The 20440-nt window shown below is 40.1% G+C and overlaps 1 protein-coding gene across 1 annotated transcript in view; it reads left to right on the forward strand.

The window, feature by feature from the left end:
- Window positions 1–1256: 1256 nt before the first annotated feature.
- Window positions 1257–20440, forward strand: part of TMEM163 (transmembrane protein 163) — a 100126-nt gene continuing 80942 nt past the window's right edge. The window contains exons 1-2 of the mRNA XM_072873924.1: window positions 1257–1410; window positions 6693–6812. Coding sequence (XP_072730025.1) covers window positions 1257–1410; window positions 6693–6812 — 274 coding nt within the window. The remainder of the gene's footprint in view (window positions 1411–6692; window positions 6813–20440) is intronic.

Below are 20440 nucleotides of genomic sequence, written 5' to 3' on the forward strand. Positions count from 1 at the left end.
GGGATTATGTCTGTATGTATCAGCTGAAGACCTGGGCTGCAATGTCTAATTGTCTTCTGATATTTTCCTAGGCTCAAGTCAAAACAATGCAGTTTCAAAATTTAACTGCATGCTAGTAAGCATGCAACTGAGAGACTGTGCTAGCACAGAAAATGCTTTTGCTTATTTGCACCTCTCTATCCAGTCATTAGAAACCAGTGGAGAAGAAGCAAGCAGCTCTGGCACAGATCTATCAGTAAAATTTTCCATTTTTTTTACATTTCTGTTCTCCTAAGGTTTTAGTTTTTTCCCCTATGTTTTTCTGCAGCCCTAGGAATGGCAGGTGAGCGAACCAAGAATGGCCCTGAATGCCAGCGAGTCTCCAGCTCTAATTCCATGCTTCAGCATGAGACTGCTGTATGTTCTAAGACAGTTTTTAGGCCAATATTGGTAAAACCGTCAGTATAACTAAACGTCAGTGCTGGGGGGTCCGAGAAGTGTGTATGTGTGGTGATTCGGCTCTAATCCTGAAAAAGGGCTACGGCGGATGGAGAATGAGCAAATCCCCCAGCAAAGGGGAGCACTGGGTCTTTATCTGTGTGACTGGAGGCGAGGCGGACGGGGCCTTGTTCCACAGGGCCAGCGCCCACAGCCCTCGGGAGCAGCGTGAGGCGTTTGCCTCTCGCCCTGGTGGGCAAGGGCTCCGGGTTTGGACAGTCACTGGACAACTCTTCCCCCAGAGAGAGTCGGTATGGGAGGAGGAGGAAGGCAGAGCCTCGGCCGGCCCCGGGGACGTACCTTAAGCCCAAGGTCCTGCCGCACCTTTCGCAGGTGCCTGCGGGCTCTCGAGGGCGAGGAACCCCTGAGGGCGACTCACCAAAGCCCTTCCCGCCGCCTCTCCTGTCCCCACAGTCCCCTCACACGCCGCTCCGCACGGGGGCGAGCTGCCGCCCGGCCCCGGCTGTCGCCCCCGCCCCGCTGCGGAGCCGAGCGCCGCTCCCGCCGCCGGAGGTGCTGCCTGGGGCGGGGAGGGGAAGGGCAGCGCGGGGAGGCGGCACCGCTCTCCCACCTGCCCCCCCCCTCCGCCGCCGGCGAGGTTAGTGATGAGGCGGCCGCGGGGAGCAGCCGGAGGAGTTTGTTTGCTGCCTGTCCCCGTCTCCCTGATGCTCTGAGCCGGAGTCTCCTCCTCTCCCCGGGCTCGCACCCGGGCTGGATGCTCCGCTCGCTCCTCGCTTCGCTGCCACAGTCGCCAGCCGCTTCCCGCCGCCCTGCAAGAAATGGAGCCGTCCGCTGCCCCCTTGGACACCACTCCGGACCCAGCCATCGTGCAGCCTCCCGGGGCCAGCCCGCCGGTGCCCCCCCGGGAGCAGCAGCAGGAGCAGCTGCGGATCGGGGAAAGCGGGCAGTTCAGCGAGGGGCTGGAGGACAGAGGTGAGCGCCCGCCCGTCCCTCACCCCGCACCCGCCTTCCTGCACGCTGCCCTCCTCTGTGGCATGCCCCATCACCTCCCTTCCGTCCCGAGACGCCTAACACCCACCCCCGACAGCTTTTCCTACACCCTCCGTGCAGCACCCTCACACCTCGCTCTCCCGGACTCACACCCTCCTCCTCATTCCTCCACAGCAGCCCTTCCCGCCCCCTCTTCTTCAGCCCTGGCAGCCCCACACCGGCTCCCGCCCTCCTAACTGCCCCCACCAGCCGCTCTGCGCTCGCAGCTGCCCGCCGTGCTTCTCAGCGCCCCGGTCTCCTCCGGACCCCTTTCCTCTTCCCTCACCCCCCGTGCCTCGCCGCAGCCCCGGCCTCCCGCGGTGTGAGGGCCTGCAGGCCCCCCGCCCGCCCTGCCCCAGCCCCAGCCCCAGCCCCAGCCCCAGCCCCGGCCCTATCCGCCGTCTCAGCGCCCCCGACCGCCTCCCCTCAGCCCGCCACTGGCACTCGCTTAACATCCTCCCCCCCGCGCCGCCCTCGAAGCTTTTCCCCTTTTTAGTTCTCGTGCGAGCACCCCGCGACAGCTTTGAAATATTTTTACAAACTCTATTCGTGACTGTTCCCACCTCGCCCGAAAACTTGCTTGCCTGGCGGGGGAGCGGGTGCCGGCGGGCGGCGGCACACGGCGCCGCTCCCGCTCCACAGGCGAGGGGAAGGGGCCGGGCCGAGGGGCGCAGGTGGCGGCGGGGGCCCAGGGGGTTCCCGGGAGGGGCAGGCAGTGCCGGAGGTTTTCTCGCCGCTGAAGAGAGGGAGGCCGCTAAGGTTACCTGTCAGCGGGGCTTGTGGCAGCCGCCTTCCGAGCAGGGGCACAACGGGCGTTTCTGTGGTGGTCTGCTACAGCCTAGCCTGGGCCGCGAAGTCAGGGCGCTTACTGCTTGTCTCCTTTCCCCTACTGTATAATGCACTTCCACATAACTCTTTTTTTGGTTATTTGCCTGAATATCTGACCAGGGATGGAAAGCTGCCTGCTTCCAAACCGTGTTACTCTTTCATGTGCAGCACACCTATTTCGGACATCTGTTAACGGTGTGTGAGGCACTTGCTTACCTGCTGCCCAGAAAGGCAGCTGCCATTTTAACCGTCCCCATTGCCCTGTCCTCCACAACGCCTCCATGCTCCTCTTGCACACAATTTGTCTCCATTTTTTATTTAATGTATAGACTTTCCTTAGCCTCTCTGTTGCCTTTTCTTCCTTTTTCTTTTTGCTTTCAGCATCCCAGAGTCCCTTTTGTGTTCTCAGTCTTCATCCCATCCTACACGTAACCCCTGTATCTCCCGTTCTTTTCCCAGCTTTCCAAATGCCTGTGCCTGCTTACAAATCCTAGGCATGAAGTAGAGAAGTAAGGGGGAAGAGTAGTCACCATCTTCCCTGACAGGTTTCAGTCATGTCAGGGCTGGGGACAGCCCTTTTTCCAGGGGTACCCAGGGGTACACTGTCACCGTCAATGACAGAGGACAGGCATTGTGACTGAGGGCAATTTGAGGCTTCAGTTCTGTTTTAAATAATGGGAATCAGGAGTTTTGATTATGGTTCAAACATGGAAGTTTGATTACAGGAATTTTTAATTTGTGCCCAGTATGACAGAGCTAAAGATGAAAGGTGCCCCTTTTGGTATTAAGGGTAATTCCAAAAAGAGAGAGTCTGTTGTACCTAACCTTATCTCTTTCTAGGAGGGAGACGAGACTAAAGCTGCTGATTTTATTTCCTTATCTGCCTTCATGCTCTTTCTGTGGCCCTTGCAGTAGTTTTCTTTTAGCCTTTCCTATAGTCACCGATTCCATCTACCAGGATAATTTCCAGTCATTGTAGAGGAAAATCTGGTATGCTTTTTGCAGGTTGTCCCTGTTGAAATTGTTACAGTCTGTCCTTTTAGATTGTACTTTTTCTTATGATCCTTTCCAATGAATCATAGCAGATCCAGTTATAGAGATGATGCTTCCATGTTTGCTAAAAATAACAACTAACCCTAAATTTTGGAACAAGATATTTGCTCTTTAAGAGCCAGATCCAAAATAAGTGATAATTTTGTGGATGGGGTCCTTAAATTAACATCTTAGGTGAACAATTTTTCTATTAGCCTTATCTCTTCCACAAATTCTAACTTGACATTTTAAAATGATCCCTTAGCCAAATAGAAAAGTACTTCTGGTAAGTCAGCATATGGTAAAGAATATCCTAGAATCACTTCACAAATATGCCAAGCTTGTGTTCTGCAACTGTTAGGCAGGTTTTTTCTCCTTCTGATTTTTTTATGGGAAGAAAATCTGTTAATATATGAAGGTACTGAAAGATAAAGTAAAAATCTAGTGGATTTAACCATCTTATCATCTTTTCTTTACCTTAAGGATATCTATGTGTTAAATAAATTAATGGTAATAAAATTATTCAGTATGTTAATTTCAGGGTGGAGGAATTTTATCAGTAGATACTAGCTTTTTATTTTTGTAGCAATGCAGGTCATACTGAAAGATCATCTTTCAGCCTTCTGTGGATGCTTAAAACTTGTTTTCTTATGGTCAGTGGAAAAAACATGGAGGTTTACCTTGTGAATTGTGTTGTTGTGTGTAAATTAATGAGCTGTTGTTGCTTCTAAATAATTTTCCTGCTGTAGGCTTGGTAGTCATGTGAATGAGTTTGTATTTTTGTGTGCCGTCCCCTAGGACACTCATAAGAATAATATGATCTTTCTCAGGGATCAAAATTGTAAATACAGAAAAATTATTTGAATTATTTTAGGAAGGAAGGGATCACATCTCTGACAGCTAGAATATGCCAGCCATTTTGAGAGAGAGAGAGAAAGACACACACACACACACACACACAGCAGAAGTGGTTCAGTTTTATAAGGATTGCAGTCTCTGTCATACTGGACATGTGCTTGACATGTGAATAGTAATCAGCAGTGCTACACTAGTTGTGGGGCTTATTATTAATTTCTCAGTTTAATTAGGATATTATTTGATTTGTAAGTATCAGCTGTGTATGTTGGACTTCCCGGGTAATAGTGAGCTGTAGCCATGAATTATAGGATGTTTTTAAAGAAAGAAACAGGTGAGGATGTCTGTCATTCTGATCTGTGTTTATTTGAGGTTTGAAATATTAATACTCAAAACTGGCTAAGGACACCTACTTTGCTTTACATTCCAACAAGATTTGGGCTGTAATTTAAAATCCTTGGTTTGGGGAGGGGGCAGGAGGGGCGAACACACAAAATGTGAGAAGATGTGTTTTCTCTATGGTTATACTAGTAGAAACCTCTCCTATATTTCAAGGTATGTTGCTAAATTACCTCATATCAGACAGCAGTTAAACTGTGTATCGTTATATGTAGTGGCAGAAGATAGGACAAATGTTGGGGTGGGTGGGGAAATTCTTCACACAAATGAAAGCAGGCTATGTGAGAAATAGCTGTGCAGTACTATCAGTAAAAGACTCAAACCTTTCAGAGTTGTCATCTGGTAGTTTTCATGTATTAAACAGACAGAGAAAGCACATAATAAGAAACAGACATAATTTCAATATAGGGCCTAGTAATTCTCATGCATGCAAGTTTGCAAATTCTTTTCCATTCATAAAGAGGGGAGCGTGTAGCACAAAAGTGAGGTAATATTTTAAATTTTCTAAAAACACAGTACAAGCATGAAATTCTCCCAGTGGCTTTCTGAACTACCATACGGAAACTCTCTCTGCTTTATTTTAATTGAGGTGAAAAAAGCATGAAGAGTTTTTCCAAGACAGTGTGAATCCCACTAATTATGCTAGGATTAGAACCAGTAATTTTGACAGACTTCAAGTGGCAGAATAAAATCTGGTGGCTGGAATTGTTACCACCCCTGGGTGCCTGCAGCTCTGCTGGCACATTGCTGCCCCTGAGGCAGAGATGTCTGATTCACTTCTAATTGATTCCAAAACCATTGCAGTTTTCAGCCAGTATATTACAGTCAGTTGAAATTAATATCTGTTAATGTTAATAAACTTGGTTAAACACGGTGTGGATTCAGGAGTACACTGATAAGCAGATCAGGTGTCCCTGCCTTGAAAGTGGCAATAGCCATCGAAGAGAAAACTGGGTAAGGTGAGGATAGTAACAGCTTCAGCTGTTATGTTTTAATCTGCTGCTGAGTCTGTCAGAGTCCCTGTTCTCAAGTCTTTGTCTAAGACGTTAGACCAGCTACTGAAAGGTTGTGCTATTAAACCAGTGCCCCAGTTCAATGGACTCAGTGCAGGGAAGTCCCTCTGAAAAGTGATCATCATCTAAGAGGAACCTCCCCCATTTTCTGGAGTAATTCATTAAGAAAGTTAAAAGCCATTGGGTGTTCTCTCCAGTTAAACAGATTTGAGCTGGAACTTGCTGATGAAAAAGAATGTATGTTCCAAATTAGATGAATATATTAAGCACAAAAGAATCTGGGTGGGATAAACAGAAGGCAAATATGGTAAATTCTGAATGCATTTTAAAAGTGGCTTAAGGCTCAGACTGAGAGAATGAAAACCAAATAATGTTGTTATTTATTTTTAACCTGAATTATTCTCTGTGATTTGAGTGGACAAAAGACTTCCATAAATTGAAAGCATCAAAAAGAGAGAAAGCAATCCCATTCCCTTGTGCTAAACAGACTTCCGTGCTGATTGCAGTAAGGACAGAATTGGTTCTTCAGTTAGTTCTAGAAGGCGATGTATTCTTACCTTACATGAAGGACATTATGCTTCAAGAGGTTTTTTTCAACTATGATAGCTTTGATTCTAAAGTATGCCTGCTTCCACTTCGATGCTCAATATGTGCAGTATATTCCTGTGCATCGGTAGGTTATTTCGCAGAGGATGGTGAACACGAGTTTTTCTCCTATCTTAATTGTGTTCAGGATCCTGAGGTGCTGAAATGAGTTTTGATCTGAGTGAGTATAGGACTGAGCCCTTTCTTGCGTAGGTGTACCAGTGGAAAACGTAAGTGATGTGAATTTCCGTAACTGCCCTATGCTCTTTTTAAGTGACTGACGTGTGGGTCTTTCTATGTGAAATCAAAACAACTTGTATGTGCTCTCCTTACTTACTCATATGTTTCTGGTGGCTTCATTCACTTAACCTTAATAATCTGAGCAGGATTTGATTCTGTATTGATTCTATGTAATATAGAATGTAAATATGTGATCTAGGTCTGAACTAACACAGCTGTGTTTTTAAAAGGAGCAATGTATTGTTCATACCCTCTTTGCTTATTGCTTATCAGGTTTACTAGAAAGCAGTACAAGGCTAAAACCTCATGAAGCTCAAAGCTACAGAAAGAAGGCATTGTGGGTTTCCTGGGTCTCCATTATTGTCACACTGGCTCTTGCAGTGGCTGCTTTCAGTGAGTATTGGGAATATTTTAAATCTTCACACCTCTTCCTTTTTTTTTTTTTTCTTTTGGGCTCTCAGAATTTCTCTCTTTGTGGAAGCTTTCTCATGTTTTTTCTTCGCAGCTGCTAAAGAGGTTTCTCTCTAGACTGCCTGTGTCTGCATGGTGCTTATAAATTAGTAAAACTGTTGTTTTTTTCTGCAGAGGATAGGGTTGTTGAAGGTCACAGAAAGAAACAGAAGATGTTGATTCCTGCTAGCATTTGTGCATGTGGAACTGTTCATTTTACAGAATAGTGTAAAAATCATTATGCAGTGGATTGCCTTTAACCAAAGAGGTCAAATATGACAAGTCTTAATCCACCTGGGATTTGTAGTGGGAATGCTATAATAAAGAATAGTAAATTATAAGGGAGAAATATTTAATTTATCTGTATTACACTGACAGATATCCTAACACAATGGTAATCTGGAGGAGAAATACCAGTTTCTTTTTAAGCCAATGTTTTTAAGTTTCAAGACATTTGTCTAGTTTACCTTTACACAAAGAATTAAAAAAAACCCCAAAACCAAAAAACGACAAACCACTTTTATATGGAAAAAATTAAATATATTTCTTTTATTTCAAAACAGGAAAAAATGCTACATTGTGTAAATAAAGGTATATTTTCGTTCAATGCAAATTTGTAAAATAGCAGCTTTCTATCTTTGTCAGTTAAGTAACACTGCATTACTGTAAGAACAAAAAAAAAGTCTTTGCAATGGAACAAAATCTTTGCAAGAGCACATTCTCTGTTTAAAAGAAGGCAAAACCAGAAGTGACTGTATGTACGTGTTTATATAAACAAAACGAAAGCTCTGTCTAGGATACAAGACATCTAAAATGTCTCAAAACACCATTCTTCAGCTTGATAAAGACAGACTTGCATTATTTTTGGGTTTTTTTTGAAGCTGCAGCAGCATGTGTTTTATTATTCTAATCTGCAGTATATGACCTGCTGCTGGAAGTTGGTGTCAGCTCCCAGGAGAGATTATTAGAATCTGACCAAATGGTCTCTGAAAACTCAACATATATTACTTGGAGCAATTTATATAGAAACACAGGTACACTAACTTGATTCAAAAAGAATAGAGAAGAGAAGGAACACTTAAAAGCAGAACCTAACACTGTAAAGAATTTGAATGTTAACAAGAAAGCTGGACATCTGAGTTTCCATTTTTTTCTGCTTCATGAAAATGCAATAGTCTGTCTTTGCTACTGAAGCAAAATAAAAGTAAATACTGTGTTACAAAATAACTTTGTTACCTATTAACAATATAATTTTAGGGAATATTGAGAAATGGCTTAATTTTATTTTATGTTTTAATTTGTCAGAGTTGCAAGACATAAGTATAATATGGATAATTAAAACACTCCATTTCTTTTAAAAGGGTCTTTTAAAACATTTTGTAAGATTAGTTAGGCTATCTGAAAGCTTTTATTTTCTGTTTTCGTTATTTGTAGCACTCTGGTAGTGTTTAGAAACCCTACCAAAGAAACCAGCAGAGAAGGTAGTCCTTGCCTGGATATACTGTGACTGCATACTCAGCTGGAGTGGATAGGCATTGAACTACTGAAATCAGCTGTTAGTAGTAGCCTAATTATATGTTTTTGGAATGTATCTTTCCTTGTGGTTTGAAGAGGCTAAATTTATGAAGAATAAAAGAGGAACAGATACGTATTAAATCCATATGGAATCTCTTAATAGACAGTTGACAGTTAACGTACATGCCACAAAAGCATTGCCAGGGCTTTTGTTATGCTTAGTATTAAAACTTTTTAATCTTTGAGGAAAATACAGTGATTCTTCTAGAATCACTTTGCTCCCCCATGCAATCTCAGCAGTTCTGCTCAGTTTATCGCCTCACATTGGCTGCTCTCTTTCTTTGTACTGTCCTTTTAGCAGGTTCCTCTAGCCAATCCATGAGTTGGGAGACATGCCAGGTGACCACAGTTTGCTCCCTGTTTGATGTAAATGACTAGTTGTCACTTTGGGGTGTCTGACACTGCCAGTTCTTTGCAAACACCTGCTATTTAAAGCATCCCGTTTCCATTTTACTTCTTGTCTGTAATGGTAAAGTGTTAGCGATACAGCCCTGATATTCCATTTCAGTGAAAAATGGGGACCTGCTGTGCTAATTGTCAGGCTATGCTGACTGTATTCTCGCTACTCTTTCTGATTCTCCTTTACCTTCTTTCTGTAAATTTCTGTTTTATCTTATAGGCTTCAAAATACTTTCTTGCAAGCGTATCTTATGGTGCTGCTTTTGCAGCACCACATGATATAGTAAAGATACTAGGCCAGGGAATTGACATTACTTGGTAACTGTAGTTGAAGAAATGGAGGACATGGAGGGTAAGAAAAATACTAAGGGGAATGCTACCTGTGTGCATGATCTGTGTGGAGAGTGGGGAAGTGATTCAGGAGCTCCTTTTCCAAGCAAGTGTTTGTAACTAGACTTCCTTTCCTTTTTCATGGTCTGCCCCCTCCCTTGAGTGCTGCAGCTTGATTGCCATCCTTCCTTTCAAGACTAGTCGAGTTGCTTCCAAAGCTGTATTTTTCTAGCATTAGAGTAAGTTGGAATGGATTATCCTGAGTGGTATGAGACGTTTTCTTTTGGTGGGATTATGATGATGCCCCAGCTGAACTCTGATCTTCTTTCACTTGGCAATATTGAAAGAGATTGATAAATCTTATGTTGATCTGAATACATAAAGTGGTTTCCGTATTAGGTAATGATCTGTGGCACATGAGGTGTGAGATCCATTGATCTGAACTCTGTGTGTTAGACTTACTATTAAAAAGAACCTGTGTATAGTGTATTATAAAGGTGTATAAATTCAAATTATGATATACCTATATACATGTCATATATTTGCTACATAACAGGTGTATGGTATGTATTCTCTCTGGGCTGGGCTGTTTTGTGGCCTGAAATACTTGGAATGCAGAAGGTGAAATGCTGATGTATGCATCAAAATGTGTTTGGTCTCTTTAGGTTTGGAAATCTAAACTAGGCTAGGATATGGAGCAGAACGGCTGCTTAAGGGAAAATGAAATTGTCATCTTTCATTCACTAATATTGAGAAGTAGGACTTGCACAGACCATAAAATCAGCTTTTTCCTTTAGCTGAAAGAACAGATCTCTTACTATCAGGTACTTAATATACTTAATTTTACGACAGAAATGCTGTGCTTGTAAAAGACCATTTGGAAGCTTCAGCTGCTGTCTCTAAATACAGCTCCTGCACTGTGTGGTAATCATTGTAGTCTCATTGGCATTGAGTGCTGTTGAAGGTGTTGCTCTCCAGCATATAGTTGCACAAGGCTTCAGAAAAATCTTTGTAGACTTAAATTTGTAAGATCCTTGAGGTCAGTGGAGTCCTATGGTGTTGTCTTTAGTGGCTGAAAGTTAGATTTGCTTAGAATCAGTTATGCATATTCTGACATTTGTGGTTTTGTGCAATACTTTTATGGTCAGATACTGAGCGATGCCTGATGAATAAGTTCATTTCAGTTTTCATTTCAATGCTGCCTCAAATATGCATGCTTGTAGAATTCTCATCAAGAGTGGATTTACATTTTTATAAATATATAGTCATAAACTGAGACTGTGCATGATAAAAATTACTAAAATGAACACTAATTTATTCCTTAGCACCCCAAGTAAGTACTGGAGTAATAATTTTAATAGAATTGTTTCTGTTGTACAATAATATAAGAAAGGAATGATAACATAATATGAACATCTCTTTTTGCAACACGTATATGTGTAGTATAAGGCTGCAGGCTAAATCATTTTATAATAATAACTGTAACTTCTTTCTGTAGCTGCAGTATTGTAGGTTCATACTGAGCCTAGTTTCAGAATCATAATAGAGGACGAGGGACTATTACAGGTGGAATGGAACTTTGGTCTTTTGAAACCTATTATTCTTAGTTTCTTGACATTTATGTTACTCAAACATAATTTTGAAAAATATACAAATATAGCTTTTGCTGTTGTAGTTTAATTTCTGCTCAAGCAGCTAATCTCTGATAATATTGTCAAAGCAGAAGACAAACTTTCATTCTATCTGGTATTTTTTGTCCAGTAGACTTGTGATTCACAGAAAGTAGCCTGTTCATTCATCTCCCTGATTTGATTAGCTAAAATTGTTTCACAGTGAATGGAGTAGTCATATCAATATATCAAAACAATGTATAGACCAAATTCTGCACTAAAAGCTCTCTTTGTAGTCAGAGATTGAGTAAAGATTTAGAATGTATGCCTTTGTAAATGTAAGCTTTGTAAAGGGCTTTCATGAGGCAGCCATTGAGATGGAACTTGCAGCCAGCCTGTCCCAGTGTGGTCAGAGCACGCCTGAATAGGCCCTGCATGCTAATGCATCATGGGAAGAGTTGAAGCTGGGCTATTTGCAAAATGCTGGGGAAATAGCAGGCAGGTTGTGAAATCTGTCCTCATGGTTACTTTAGAGATCACTCCTTTGACATCACCAGAGACATATTTGAGAGTTTAGCTTTATAGAAATAACTGAAAACTTGAGTGCAACTAATAGGTCCATGATCTGAGGTCCTATCCTGGTAAGTGTTTAGTCTGTTGTGGTAAATATGTGCTGTTATTTTGAGAAGGTGAATTCTGTTAATCAGTATAGTATTTCAGATGGAAACTTGGTAGATACAGTTCTATAAGTGGGAGTATTTTATAGGATCAGCTATAGGCCCATGGATAAGACATTACAAGTGAATGCAAAGAAACCGACATTCTGATTTTGGATACAAAATCATTTGTGTTTCAAAATGATGTTTCAAATGAATTACAGAAAAATAATTTATTAAAGTGAGCTTCCACATACTGAGATTAGAGAGGCATTTTGTTTGAAATGCATGGTCCATACGCTTAGAAATTTCAGGGTAGAGGTTGCTTTCAAATTAAAGCTTCATCCCAGTTCAGACTCTCTAACAGACAGATTCAAATGCCAGCAAACCTTAGAAAGTATGGATCCAGGTCCACTTTCTTCATTGGAATGACTAATTTGAGCCATAAAATCTCATTTTGGTTAGCTGTAGGATATAACTGCTGATTCTCCTCCCCTATTATGCTACTCCGGTGCACTGCAAGTGGAGTTACATGGTACAAACATTGAGCAATTGAAGGTGTTACCCTCTGGATGCTCGGATGTGGATATATTGATGTAATCTGTCACTCCTCATCTCAGGCATACTACTCAGACAACTGAGTAGGGGAGTGACTGTATTAATTTATTGATGAATATATCATTTTCCCAGTGACCCATTCCTATTCTTGCTTGAAAAATTAAATATAGGTGGGCTTTCCCTTGTGTTTGTACAATACTTAGTATACCCTAGGCATAGCTGTGGATAATACTACTACTACTAATAAAGAATGTAGGTGAAGGTTCATGATTCTGAGGCTCTTTAGTTTGGATATCCAATTCACCATTCTTTAAAGGTCACTGAATTTCAGATAAATGACAGGCATTCAGAACTCAGGCCTGTTTTAGAGTGTCTCAGCTGGGTACCTAAACAGAATTCTCCAGGATCACTGACCACATGAAAAGTCTTGGTCTTTGTGTTTTCTCTTCCAGGAGCTGTACAGAATTGCATTTCTCACGCCTAAAGACCCAAGAGTATTTTTTTTGCAGTATAGCACATTACATTTATTCAGAAAGTTACATTTCAAGTCACAATACCATGCAGACACTTAAAACCAAGTAAAGGCTAAATACAGAATAGAACTGCTGTGTGATAGTATGCAGATCCCTCATTTTGCATATTTTTCAGGGCATTTAATTACATCAGTTACAAAAAGACAGATGCTTCAGGGCTGTAGTCTCATAGAAGTGTTAATGAAATATAGAACTTAAATTCCCAAGGTAGAGTTCTGATATTGGTGACACTTGTGCAACCCTATTGTCCTCGTTATAGCTGAACCACTGCAGTCAAAAACAGAGTTTGGTCCTAACCATGTTATATATAAGATCTAAAGGACAAAAAATCTATTGCCTGTGCAGCACTGGCAAAAGAGAGCCTTTTGTATAGGTCAGTCTGTACTTAGTAACACCAAAATGCAATTTTCACTCACTGAAAATGAAATGAGAGGCCAGTAAGGGTCTGTCTTTTTTTAGGCATACAAAACTCTAAGTGACTTTCTTGGGAGGAGAAAATAGCATATGGATGTCAAGTTCAAGACTGATAGTTGTTGAACAGAAGTATAGGTCTAAAATCTGCAATGCTTCACACGTCATGAAATCTTTTCCTTAGTTGGCAGGCAAAATGATGATAGAAGTCTGTGAAATCTAGAACAGGCTATGTAATGATCTCTGTCTATGTATTTGAATGGTAAACAATTTAAAAAAATTGTTGCTGTGGTGGAAGTTTATTGAAACAACTGAATTTGTGTTTAAATTCTAACCTTTAAAACATAGGAGCTTGTATTTTTGCATTAGAAAATTGCAGTTTAGTCATTCCTTGTGCTAAGTACTGATTCCTTCCTCATCAGAAAATATCATCCCAAAGAATTTTGAAATTAAACCAGGATGCTGATATTGAGGAAAAACTAGCACTATAACATCATTTCATGAAGAATAAGGAACACGCAAGTAAGTTAAGTCTAGGCTATTTAGTGTAAAAATAATAATCACAATTATTTCCTCTGTTGTTTTATTTTTCCTTTCTGAGATTGTGGGGTTTTTTTGTGCAAAAGTCTGAAATAAGTCTGTGCGATATCTAGACCAGTAAGAACTGTAACGCCCTTTAAATGAATTAACATCTATATTATATTACATAATTTATACCATATAAAATATACATAATATACATATTCTAATATATGTTATATTTATTTTAGATCAGGAGATTTTAGACATGGGAAATTTGGTCTTCAGTTTTGCCATCAGATCTCTGCTAGGATTCCTTTAAGGGTAACTTTGTGTTTGATGATTCAGAGGTTCTAACTATGAGAATACAGTTGTGTAGCGAGGTACAGTATACAAATAAGTAAGGTAAATAACTAGGCAGTGTTAGGTAATTGGGCTGGTGTCATGGATCCTACTTACATCCCTGAGAGAATTATACTGTGCCTTTAGAGACAGACGTAGGTAGAGGCTGAACTTTGCATATGGGAAAAGAAGAACGGAACACTTTATGGGGAGGGTTTTAGGCATGCCACTTGGCAATAACTGGGTGGTGTGGGAATGATGTGCCCTACAGCCATCCCTAGCCTGTAGTGGACACAAAATGTGTATCTTGGCTAAAAGTAAACAAAAATAGTTAGAAAAGGAAGGAATATTAGGTTTATTGCATGCAATTGGTATTAACTGTTGTCCATAAAAACCTGTTTGACTTTTTCTGTATAAAATTGAGTTTAAATGATCCTCTAGTACAAGTCTGAATTGCTGCTCTTGCCTTATTTGGTATATCACATAGGTTAGTGGTTGTACATCTGCCCTTTGAAGGAACGTCACTGCAGTCTTAGAAGTCAAATGTATTTTCAATCAATTGATACAGTATCAGTTCCAGAAAGTAGTACGTCAGCTGTTGCAAGCTTACCTCTTGTGGAAAGGCACAAATGTGTTAACAGATTTCTTTATGAATGCCTGATATACCAGTAGAATTTGATTTTCATAGATCATGAGATATTTGCTCTGCTCTCCCAATTTAAAAATGCACTTCTTTGCTTATTGGCAAATATGAACTTGTAATTCTTTGTATCTGGAGCTGAAAATCAAGGTTAATGAAAGAAAATGGATGTTTAATATTCATAGTGCAGTATCACTTAGTTGTTTGAAGTTTGTGTGGTTGTACATTACTACTGAATGAAAACAAACTTCTCATGCAGCAGTGAAAGTCAAGAAAATCAGAATGCAGCTTTCTTTTTCTTTGGCTTTCTTTGCTTCAGCCAGAAATTTTAAAATATTCATGTGTTTTAACTTAGTAGACAACAAAATGTAAACTTGTACCTGACTTAATTTTTTAAATAACATTTATAACTGTTTTGCTTTACTGGGGAGGTTGATATTGGTGTTTATTTCTTGGCACTTATTCTCTGTGATTTTTCAGTAACAGCGTTTGAGTTTCTTTCACTGAAAGTCGAAGCTTGTTAGATTTTAATGCTTTTTCAGTACAGAATTTTATTTGCCGATGACTCATCTTGTTTTGGTATGCCTGCACTGTAGGAGGGACTTAATAACAGAGAAATAATCACATAAATAATATCTGCTGCTTTACAATGCAATATAACTCCTGGCAGATCTATACCATGTTGCAGTAGAACATACTTTTGGTCGGCTGACACACATGCTTCCCTGTTGCCAACTCTGGGGAAGCAATGGTAGTGCTAGATGAGAAATGGGAGCATCTGAGAGTCTGTGGCTATATACAGAGTGGTAGCGGAGAAAATCTATTATAACAGAGGGTGATGTTGTTTGAATAGGATGCACTGTCCCTTCTGAGGTTAATAACCCAGTATTAACTGAAGGACACTTTTGTTTCTGAAAATACCACCAGCAAGAGCATTAAACTTATATCCTAGATACTCCTATTTACATGTTACATGTTATGACACTTTTTGAGAAAAATCAAGTTAATACTGATCTTGTGAAAAATCCAGTTTGATAAATTAATCTACTGTTTCATTTGAAAAAAAAATTATTTATCATTGTAGGTGATCAACTGTAATAGAACCCCATTATGCTCTGTTAAACAGCTGTGCTTGTCCACTGTAGTGGTATGCATTTCGGGCGCATTGTAAAATGATGCGTGTGTGTGGTTTGATCAATCTGTTATTGTACCTTACTGAAAATATTACACAAATATTAGTCTAAAATAAAAATAGGTAAAAATACTGTGGGGTTGGGTTGTTTGGTGGTTTTTTTTTTTGTTTTGTTTTTTTTTTTTTAATTGAGAGGATGGTACTTGGATGATAAGGGTCTACAGTTTTCTGATCTCTATTTTGCATTCATAGATTTTGATATCCTGTCAAGCAACTGTAATGTCAGTGGGTCAAGTCTTTCAGGTTGAAAGATTGAAAAACTTTGATACATTGTGTTGAAAGGGTAGTACAACCTGGTCAAATTAGTTTTGTTCAAATAAGGATTATCATAAGTCTTTGGTAAAGACTGAAACCAAAAGTCTGGAGGCTGGGGAAGGCAAGATAACTTTTAATAGACACTAACCTTCATTTGCAAACCAGATTCTCCAGAAAAACCATAAAGAGCTCCTAAGTATCTCTTCGGATTTTCCTGTATGACCCACTACAGTTCTTTTTTTCTCTGGATGTGCAGAAAAAGGGACAGACAAGCTTAGTTTCAGAGTTAGAAGAAGCAGATTAGTCAGTGCTTAGTCAAAGAAGAGTGACCAGAAATAACCAGCTGGTATTTTTGCTAGACGGAAAAACTGCAGAGGAAGGGGGATAGTCTGACAAATACCATAAAAATAGTTAGACAAGAGACATCTGCCTTCCAGGAACTGCTGCAGAATAAGTGGCTTTTGGTACTTGTACCACAAACTCTGCCTTTCTGGAGAGATCTCTGGGCCATTTTCATGCCAGGTGCGATGCTGAGAACATGAGTAAGATCTGCAGAACAGAATCCTCAGCTGAATCCTAAGTGAAGACTTCTCATCGGATGTGAAGACTGTTTATCTTCTGCTATTAAAGATTATGCATCAAGGAACTGTTAAGTATAATGTATCTTTTCAATATATCAGGGTGAAGAAAATATACCTCTAAGTGCATTGTCCTCAGATCACATTTTTAATGAAACATATCAGTGGCCAAGGAATGACAGTATTTCCCCAGGCTCTGAAAAGAAAAATCTCAAATTTTAGAGGAAAGATTTATTATTGTTCAGTGGGAGATTTAATAGAATGGAAATGCAGCCTGCAGTGTCAGCTAGGATGTGTAGCTGGGGAAAATAAAAGTGGCTCCATGCCTTCCCATTCTGGTAGGCCTGATAGACAACTTCGGTTAAGGTACACTTGAAATGCTGAAGTCCAGATTAGGAAGGAGTTCCTTAGAAATAGTGTTTTGTAGAAACCATATAACTTACTTTACCTTGATCAAAAGAATGATTTGTGATCCTTCCATGATAAGAATGCTCTTTTAAAGCAACAAATGGCTTCAGATATTTAATAACAGATTTGTGGTGTTTGGAACAGTTAAATTCACATTTAGTGTGAATTGAGTTAATCCTAGAAAAACATTTCTAACAGTTCCATGGAAAACGCAGGGCAGAGCCAAGTAACCAGCATCAGACCTGGCTAGCATTGTGGAAGCTAGTGACAAACTGCTAGTGGTTGCAGTGGTGGCAGATCACTTCCTAACTACATGGCTAAGGAGTTAGGAGAAAACTGCTAAATGGCGCAAGAAAAAATAAGACAGCCCGTACTAGCATTGTTTTATGTTGATCAGTTTGTATCTGTGTAAGTGCATGCTGCTGGGGGTACAGAAAGGCAGATGAAAGGCATCAGTCTTAGCTTGTTGTTTCGTAAGAGAGTGAATGAGGGCTATATGTATGCCTGGAGGATTATTGTCTACCTCCTGGCTTGATAGACATCACTATTCTCTGATTTGCTGCTGTGGCTAACATATATCAGACTATAATGTCTAACTATGTGGAACTAATAGTACCCGAAAGAGCCAATTCGTTTGCCCATCTTTGTGGCACATTAGAAACTAATAATAAACTGTGTCTCCTTTTTATTTAGCATGACTTGATATTTCTGTGTGTAATGAACTGCAACAAGAAAAGGAGAGATTATTTAAAAATTTTCTCTCTAGCCATGAAAAAATAAGTCAGCAAATTAATTTTTACGGATTGTTAGTTAAGGAGGTAATATTCATAGTTATGTGCCTTTTACCATGTGAGTTCTGGTTGTGTGAAAACCGTGGTTACTGCTTGTGCATGTGTAAAAAGTACATCTGATACTGAGATGTGGGCAGCAAAATGATCCACTTTTGTTATTTTGAATCCTGGTCAACACTTGAGCAAACTCTACTGAAAGGGAGATTTCCTGTTACTCTCCCACTAAGAGATACTCATTGGGTTATCGTGTGTACATTTCCCTGCTGAGAAGCATCTGGTGGATGAAAACAAGACTTTGATTTAAGCGATAATGTTGCAAGTAATGTTTAATGGCTTATGGAATCTTTAGGCTTGAAATCTCCTAAATGGACTTAATTTATAGGGACATATCTTCAGTTGGAGTAAATCTGCTTAAATTTGTTGAATTCCATGGGTTTATTTCAATTCAAAACAGATAAGCATCTGGCCCTAAAGCTTATGGCAAATGATAGGATGAACTTACACTGGATGAGGTGTTTCAGGCTTATATCTCCTTCTAGCATTTTCTTGTTCTTTTGATAGTTACTCTTGTTTTGTCCCTCATTTTTGTGAGATAATACTTGCTTAAAGCAGCCTCTTTAAATTTTCACAAGCATTTTTAAATGCTGAGCAAAAAAGGTGAATTCATGCTAACTCAGATCCTGCTAGGTTCACAGAGACCGGGCCAAGAATTAGCTCCAGGGACTATTCTAATCCTTGGCATAGCCCAAGCTTTCTTTGTAGTCTTGGGAAAATTATTTTACTGCCGTAAGCTTGTTCTCCATCTGCACATGTCAGGTTTTAATACATGAAAAAGTAACTGAACTTTCTGCCAAAAAATTGTAATGTTTTGCTGTATAGTAGTTGACAAGTTTATGTGTATCCTGAGTCTTCCATAGTGACAACATGCTCTGAATTTTGTATGTACAGTTCTAGGCAGGTATTGCAGGCTACATCGTCTCAGTACTAGACTTACTGATTTGTGGGATAATTTCCATCATTTGTTATGATTTATCTTGTGAAAGCTCTTTCAAAGTCAGAATTTTTAGTGCTGTAATGCTTGTGATTGAACGTGTTTAGATGTATTTGACTTCTTGTTGCCTGGGCAGTAGTAACTTTACAGCTGAGTGATGCATTTTGGGTTGGTGGGTTTTGAGGAATGTGGCGTTACTCTTGTTTGTATTTTGGTGATGCAGTTAGCCCACTTGCTGCTGACCTGGAACACAGTAAAGCCCCTGCTAGACTATTAAGAGTAAGAGGACAAGATTGTGCAGTTGTGTATGGTGGTGGCTTTTGGTGGAATAGCTTCACATTGTGCAGTGCCTCATGAAGTGAAGTACTTAAGGACTTGGACCTTTTTCTTTTTTTTCTTCTTTTTTTTTTTTTTCCTCCCTTTAGTAGATGGTAGAGAAAGGTAAATGCTATTAACATTTGTTTTGCAGTGCTGGGAAACTTGTGTTACTTTTGTTTCTTTGAGTAACCATTTTCATTGGTCAGATAGATGTTGGAAAGGACTTTTTACAACTTAAAACTGCTGTCAAATGAGTACTATTGAGAAATAAAAGAAGATGGAAGAACACTAGGAAATGACCTGCCTTGAATTCTAAGTGCATGAAGTTTTTGAGATCAAGGAAGAGATCCTTATGGAGGGCGGCAGTTTAAAAAATTTTAAAGTGTCTTTGAACAGCAAGTAGGATGGTTTTAACCACTGACAGTTATCAGGAACATGTTAGTGAGGCCTTGACTTTCAAGAAAGAACCTATTTTTTTAATGTATGTTTGACCTGATGTTCAGTGTAACTTTTCATGTCAGCACAAGTCTGATGTTATTTTTTGCAGAGCTATGCTAGGTTTGTTGCACATACTTTTACTTTTTTTGGGGAAAACTGAGCCTGAGGTTTTGAAAATAGGAGATAGGAGTTTTTTGTAACAAAGCTCATCACTCCACCATTCAAAAGTAAGGTTTGAAAACTGCATCAAAAGTGCAGTTGGATTCCATGAGGTTACCAAATGTTTTCTCCTTTATTTTTTTTTCTTCTTCACTTTGGTTTTTTTTGCCAGGAGTTGAACAGGCATTTGGAGTTTGGCTGGCTCAGGTGTGGCCTTCTAAAACTAGGTAAGTTACATCTTTCACAGAATATATAGACAGATTGGTCACTGCCTTTACTACTCTGAAAGAATCTGCTGATAATTTGTAACTGAGCTGTGAATGTTTTTCAGGGCATGACACAGGGAAGTGAAATGCGAGTCTAATGGGTCAGACTAGCTACAGCATGTATGTCCCTGAAGATTGCTATGGTGTTGGAGGATGTCCCCCTAATCATGGTAGCTGAAAAACTAAGCAAGGATCCATTTATGAAGGCTAAGGAAGTCTACCAACATGAACATGGATACTGTCAACCAGAATGGTGTCTCCCATGGTTTTCTTAGGTGGCTGAAAGTTTGTATCCACCTATTTTAGAATGGCGAAGACAGTTTTGCCATGTTGTCTTAGAACCATAATAAACAACTTTCTGCATATAAATTTTCACTTTGTATCTCCACCTGGTATGCTTAGAGTTCACTGTGAAGTAAATGCTGTTTTGCAGTGACTGTTAGGCACACTGGAGTTTAGTGGAGTTGGTGATTTGTTGCTCTTGCTATGTACTGGATGCATTTTCTGCATAGGCTTCCTGCTGCAATGCAGTTTTCTGCTGAGCAGAAAAAAACCTTGCTAAATTTTGCTCTTACAAAAAGCAAGCCAAAATAATACGCAAA

The sequence above is a fragment of the Ciconia boyciana genome, chromosome 10 (assembly GCF_034638445.1).
Source record: "Ciconia boyciana chromosome 10, ASM3463844v1, whole genome shotgun sequence".
NCBI lineage: Eukaryota > Metazoa > Chordata > Aves > Ciconiiformes > Ciconiidae > Ciconia > Ciconia boyciana.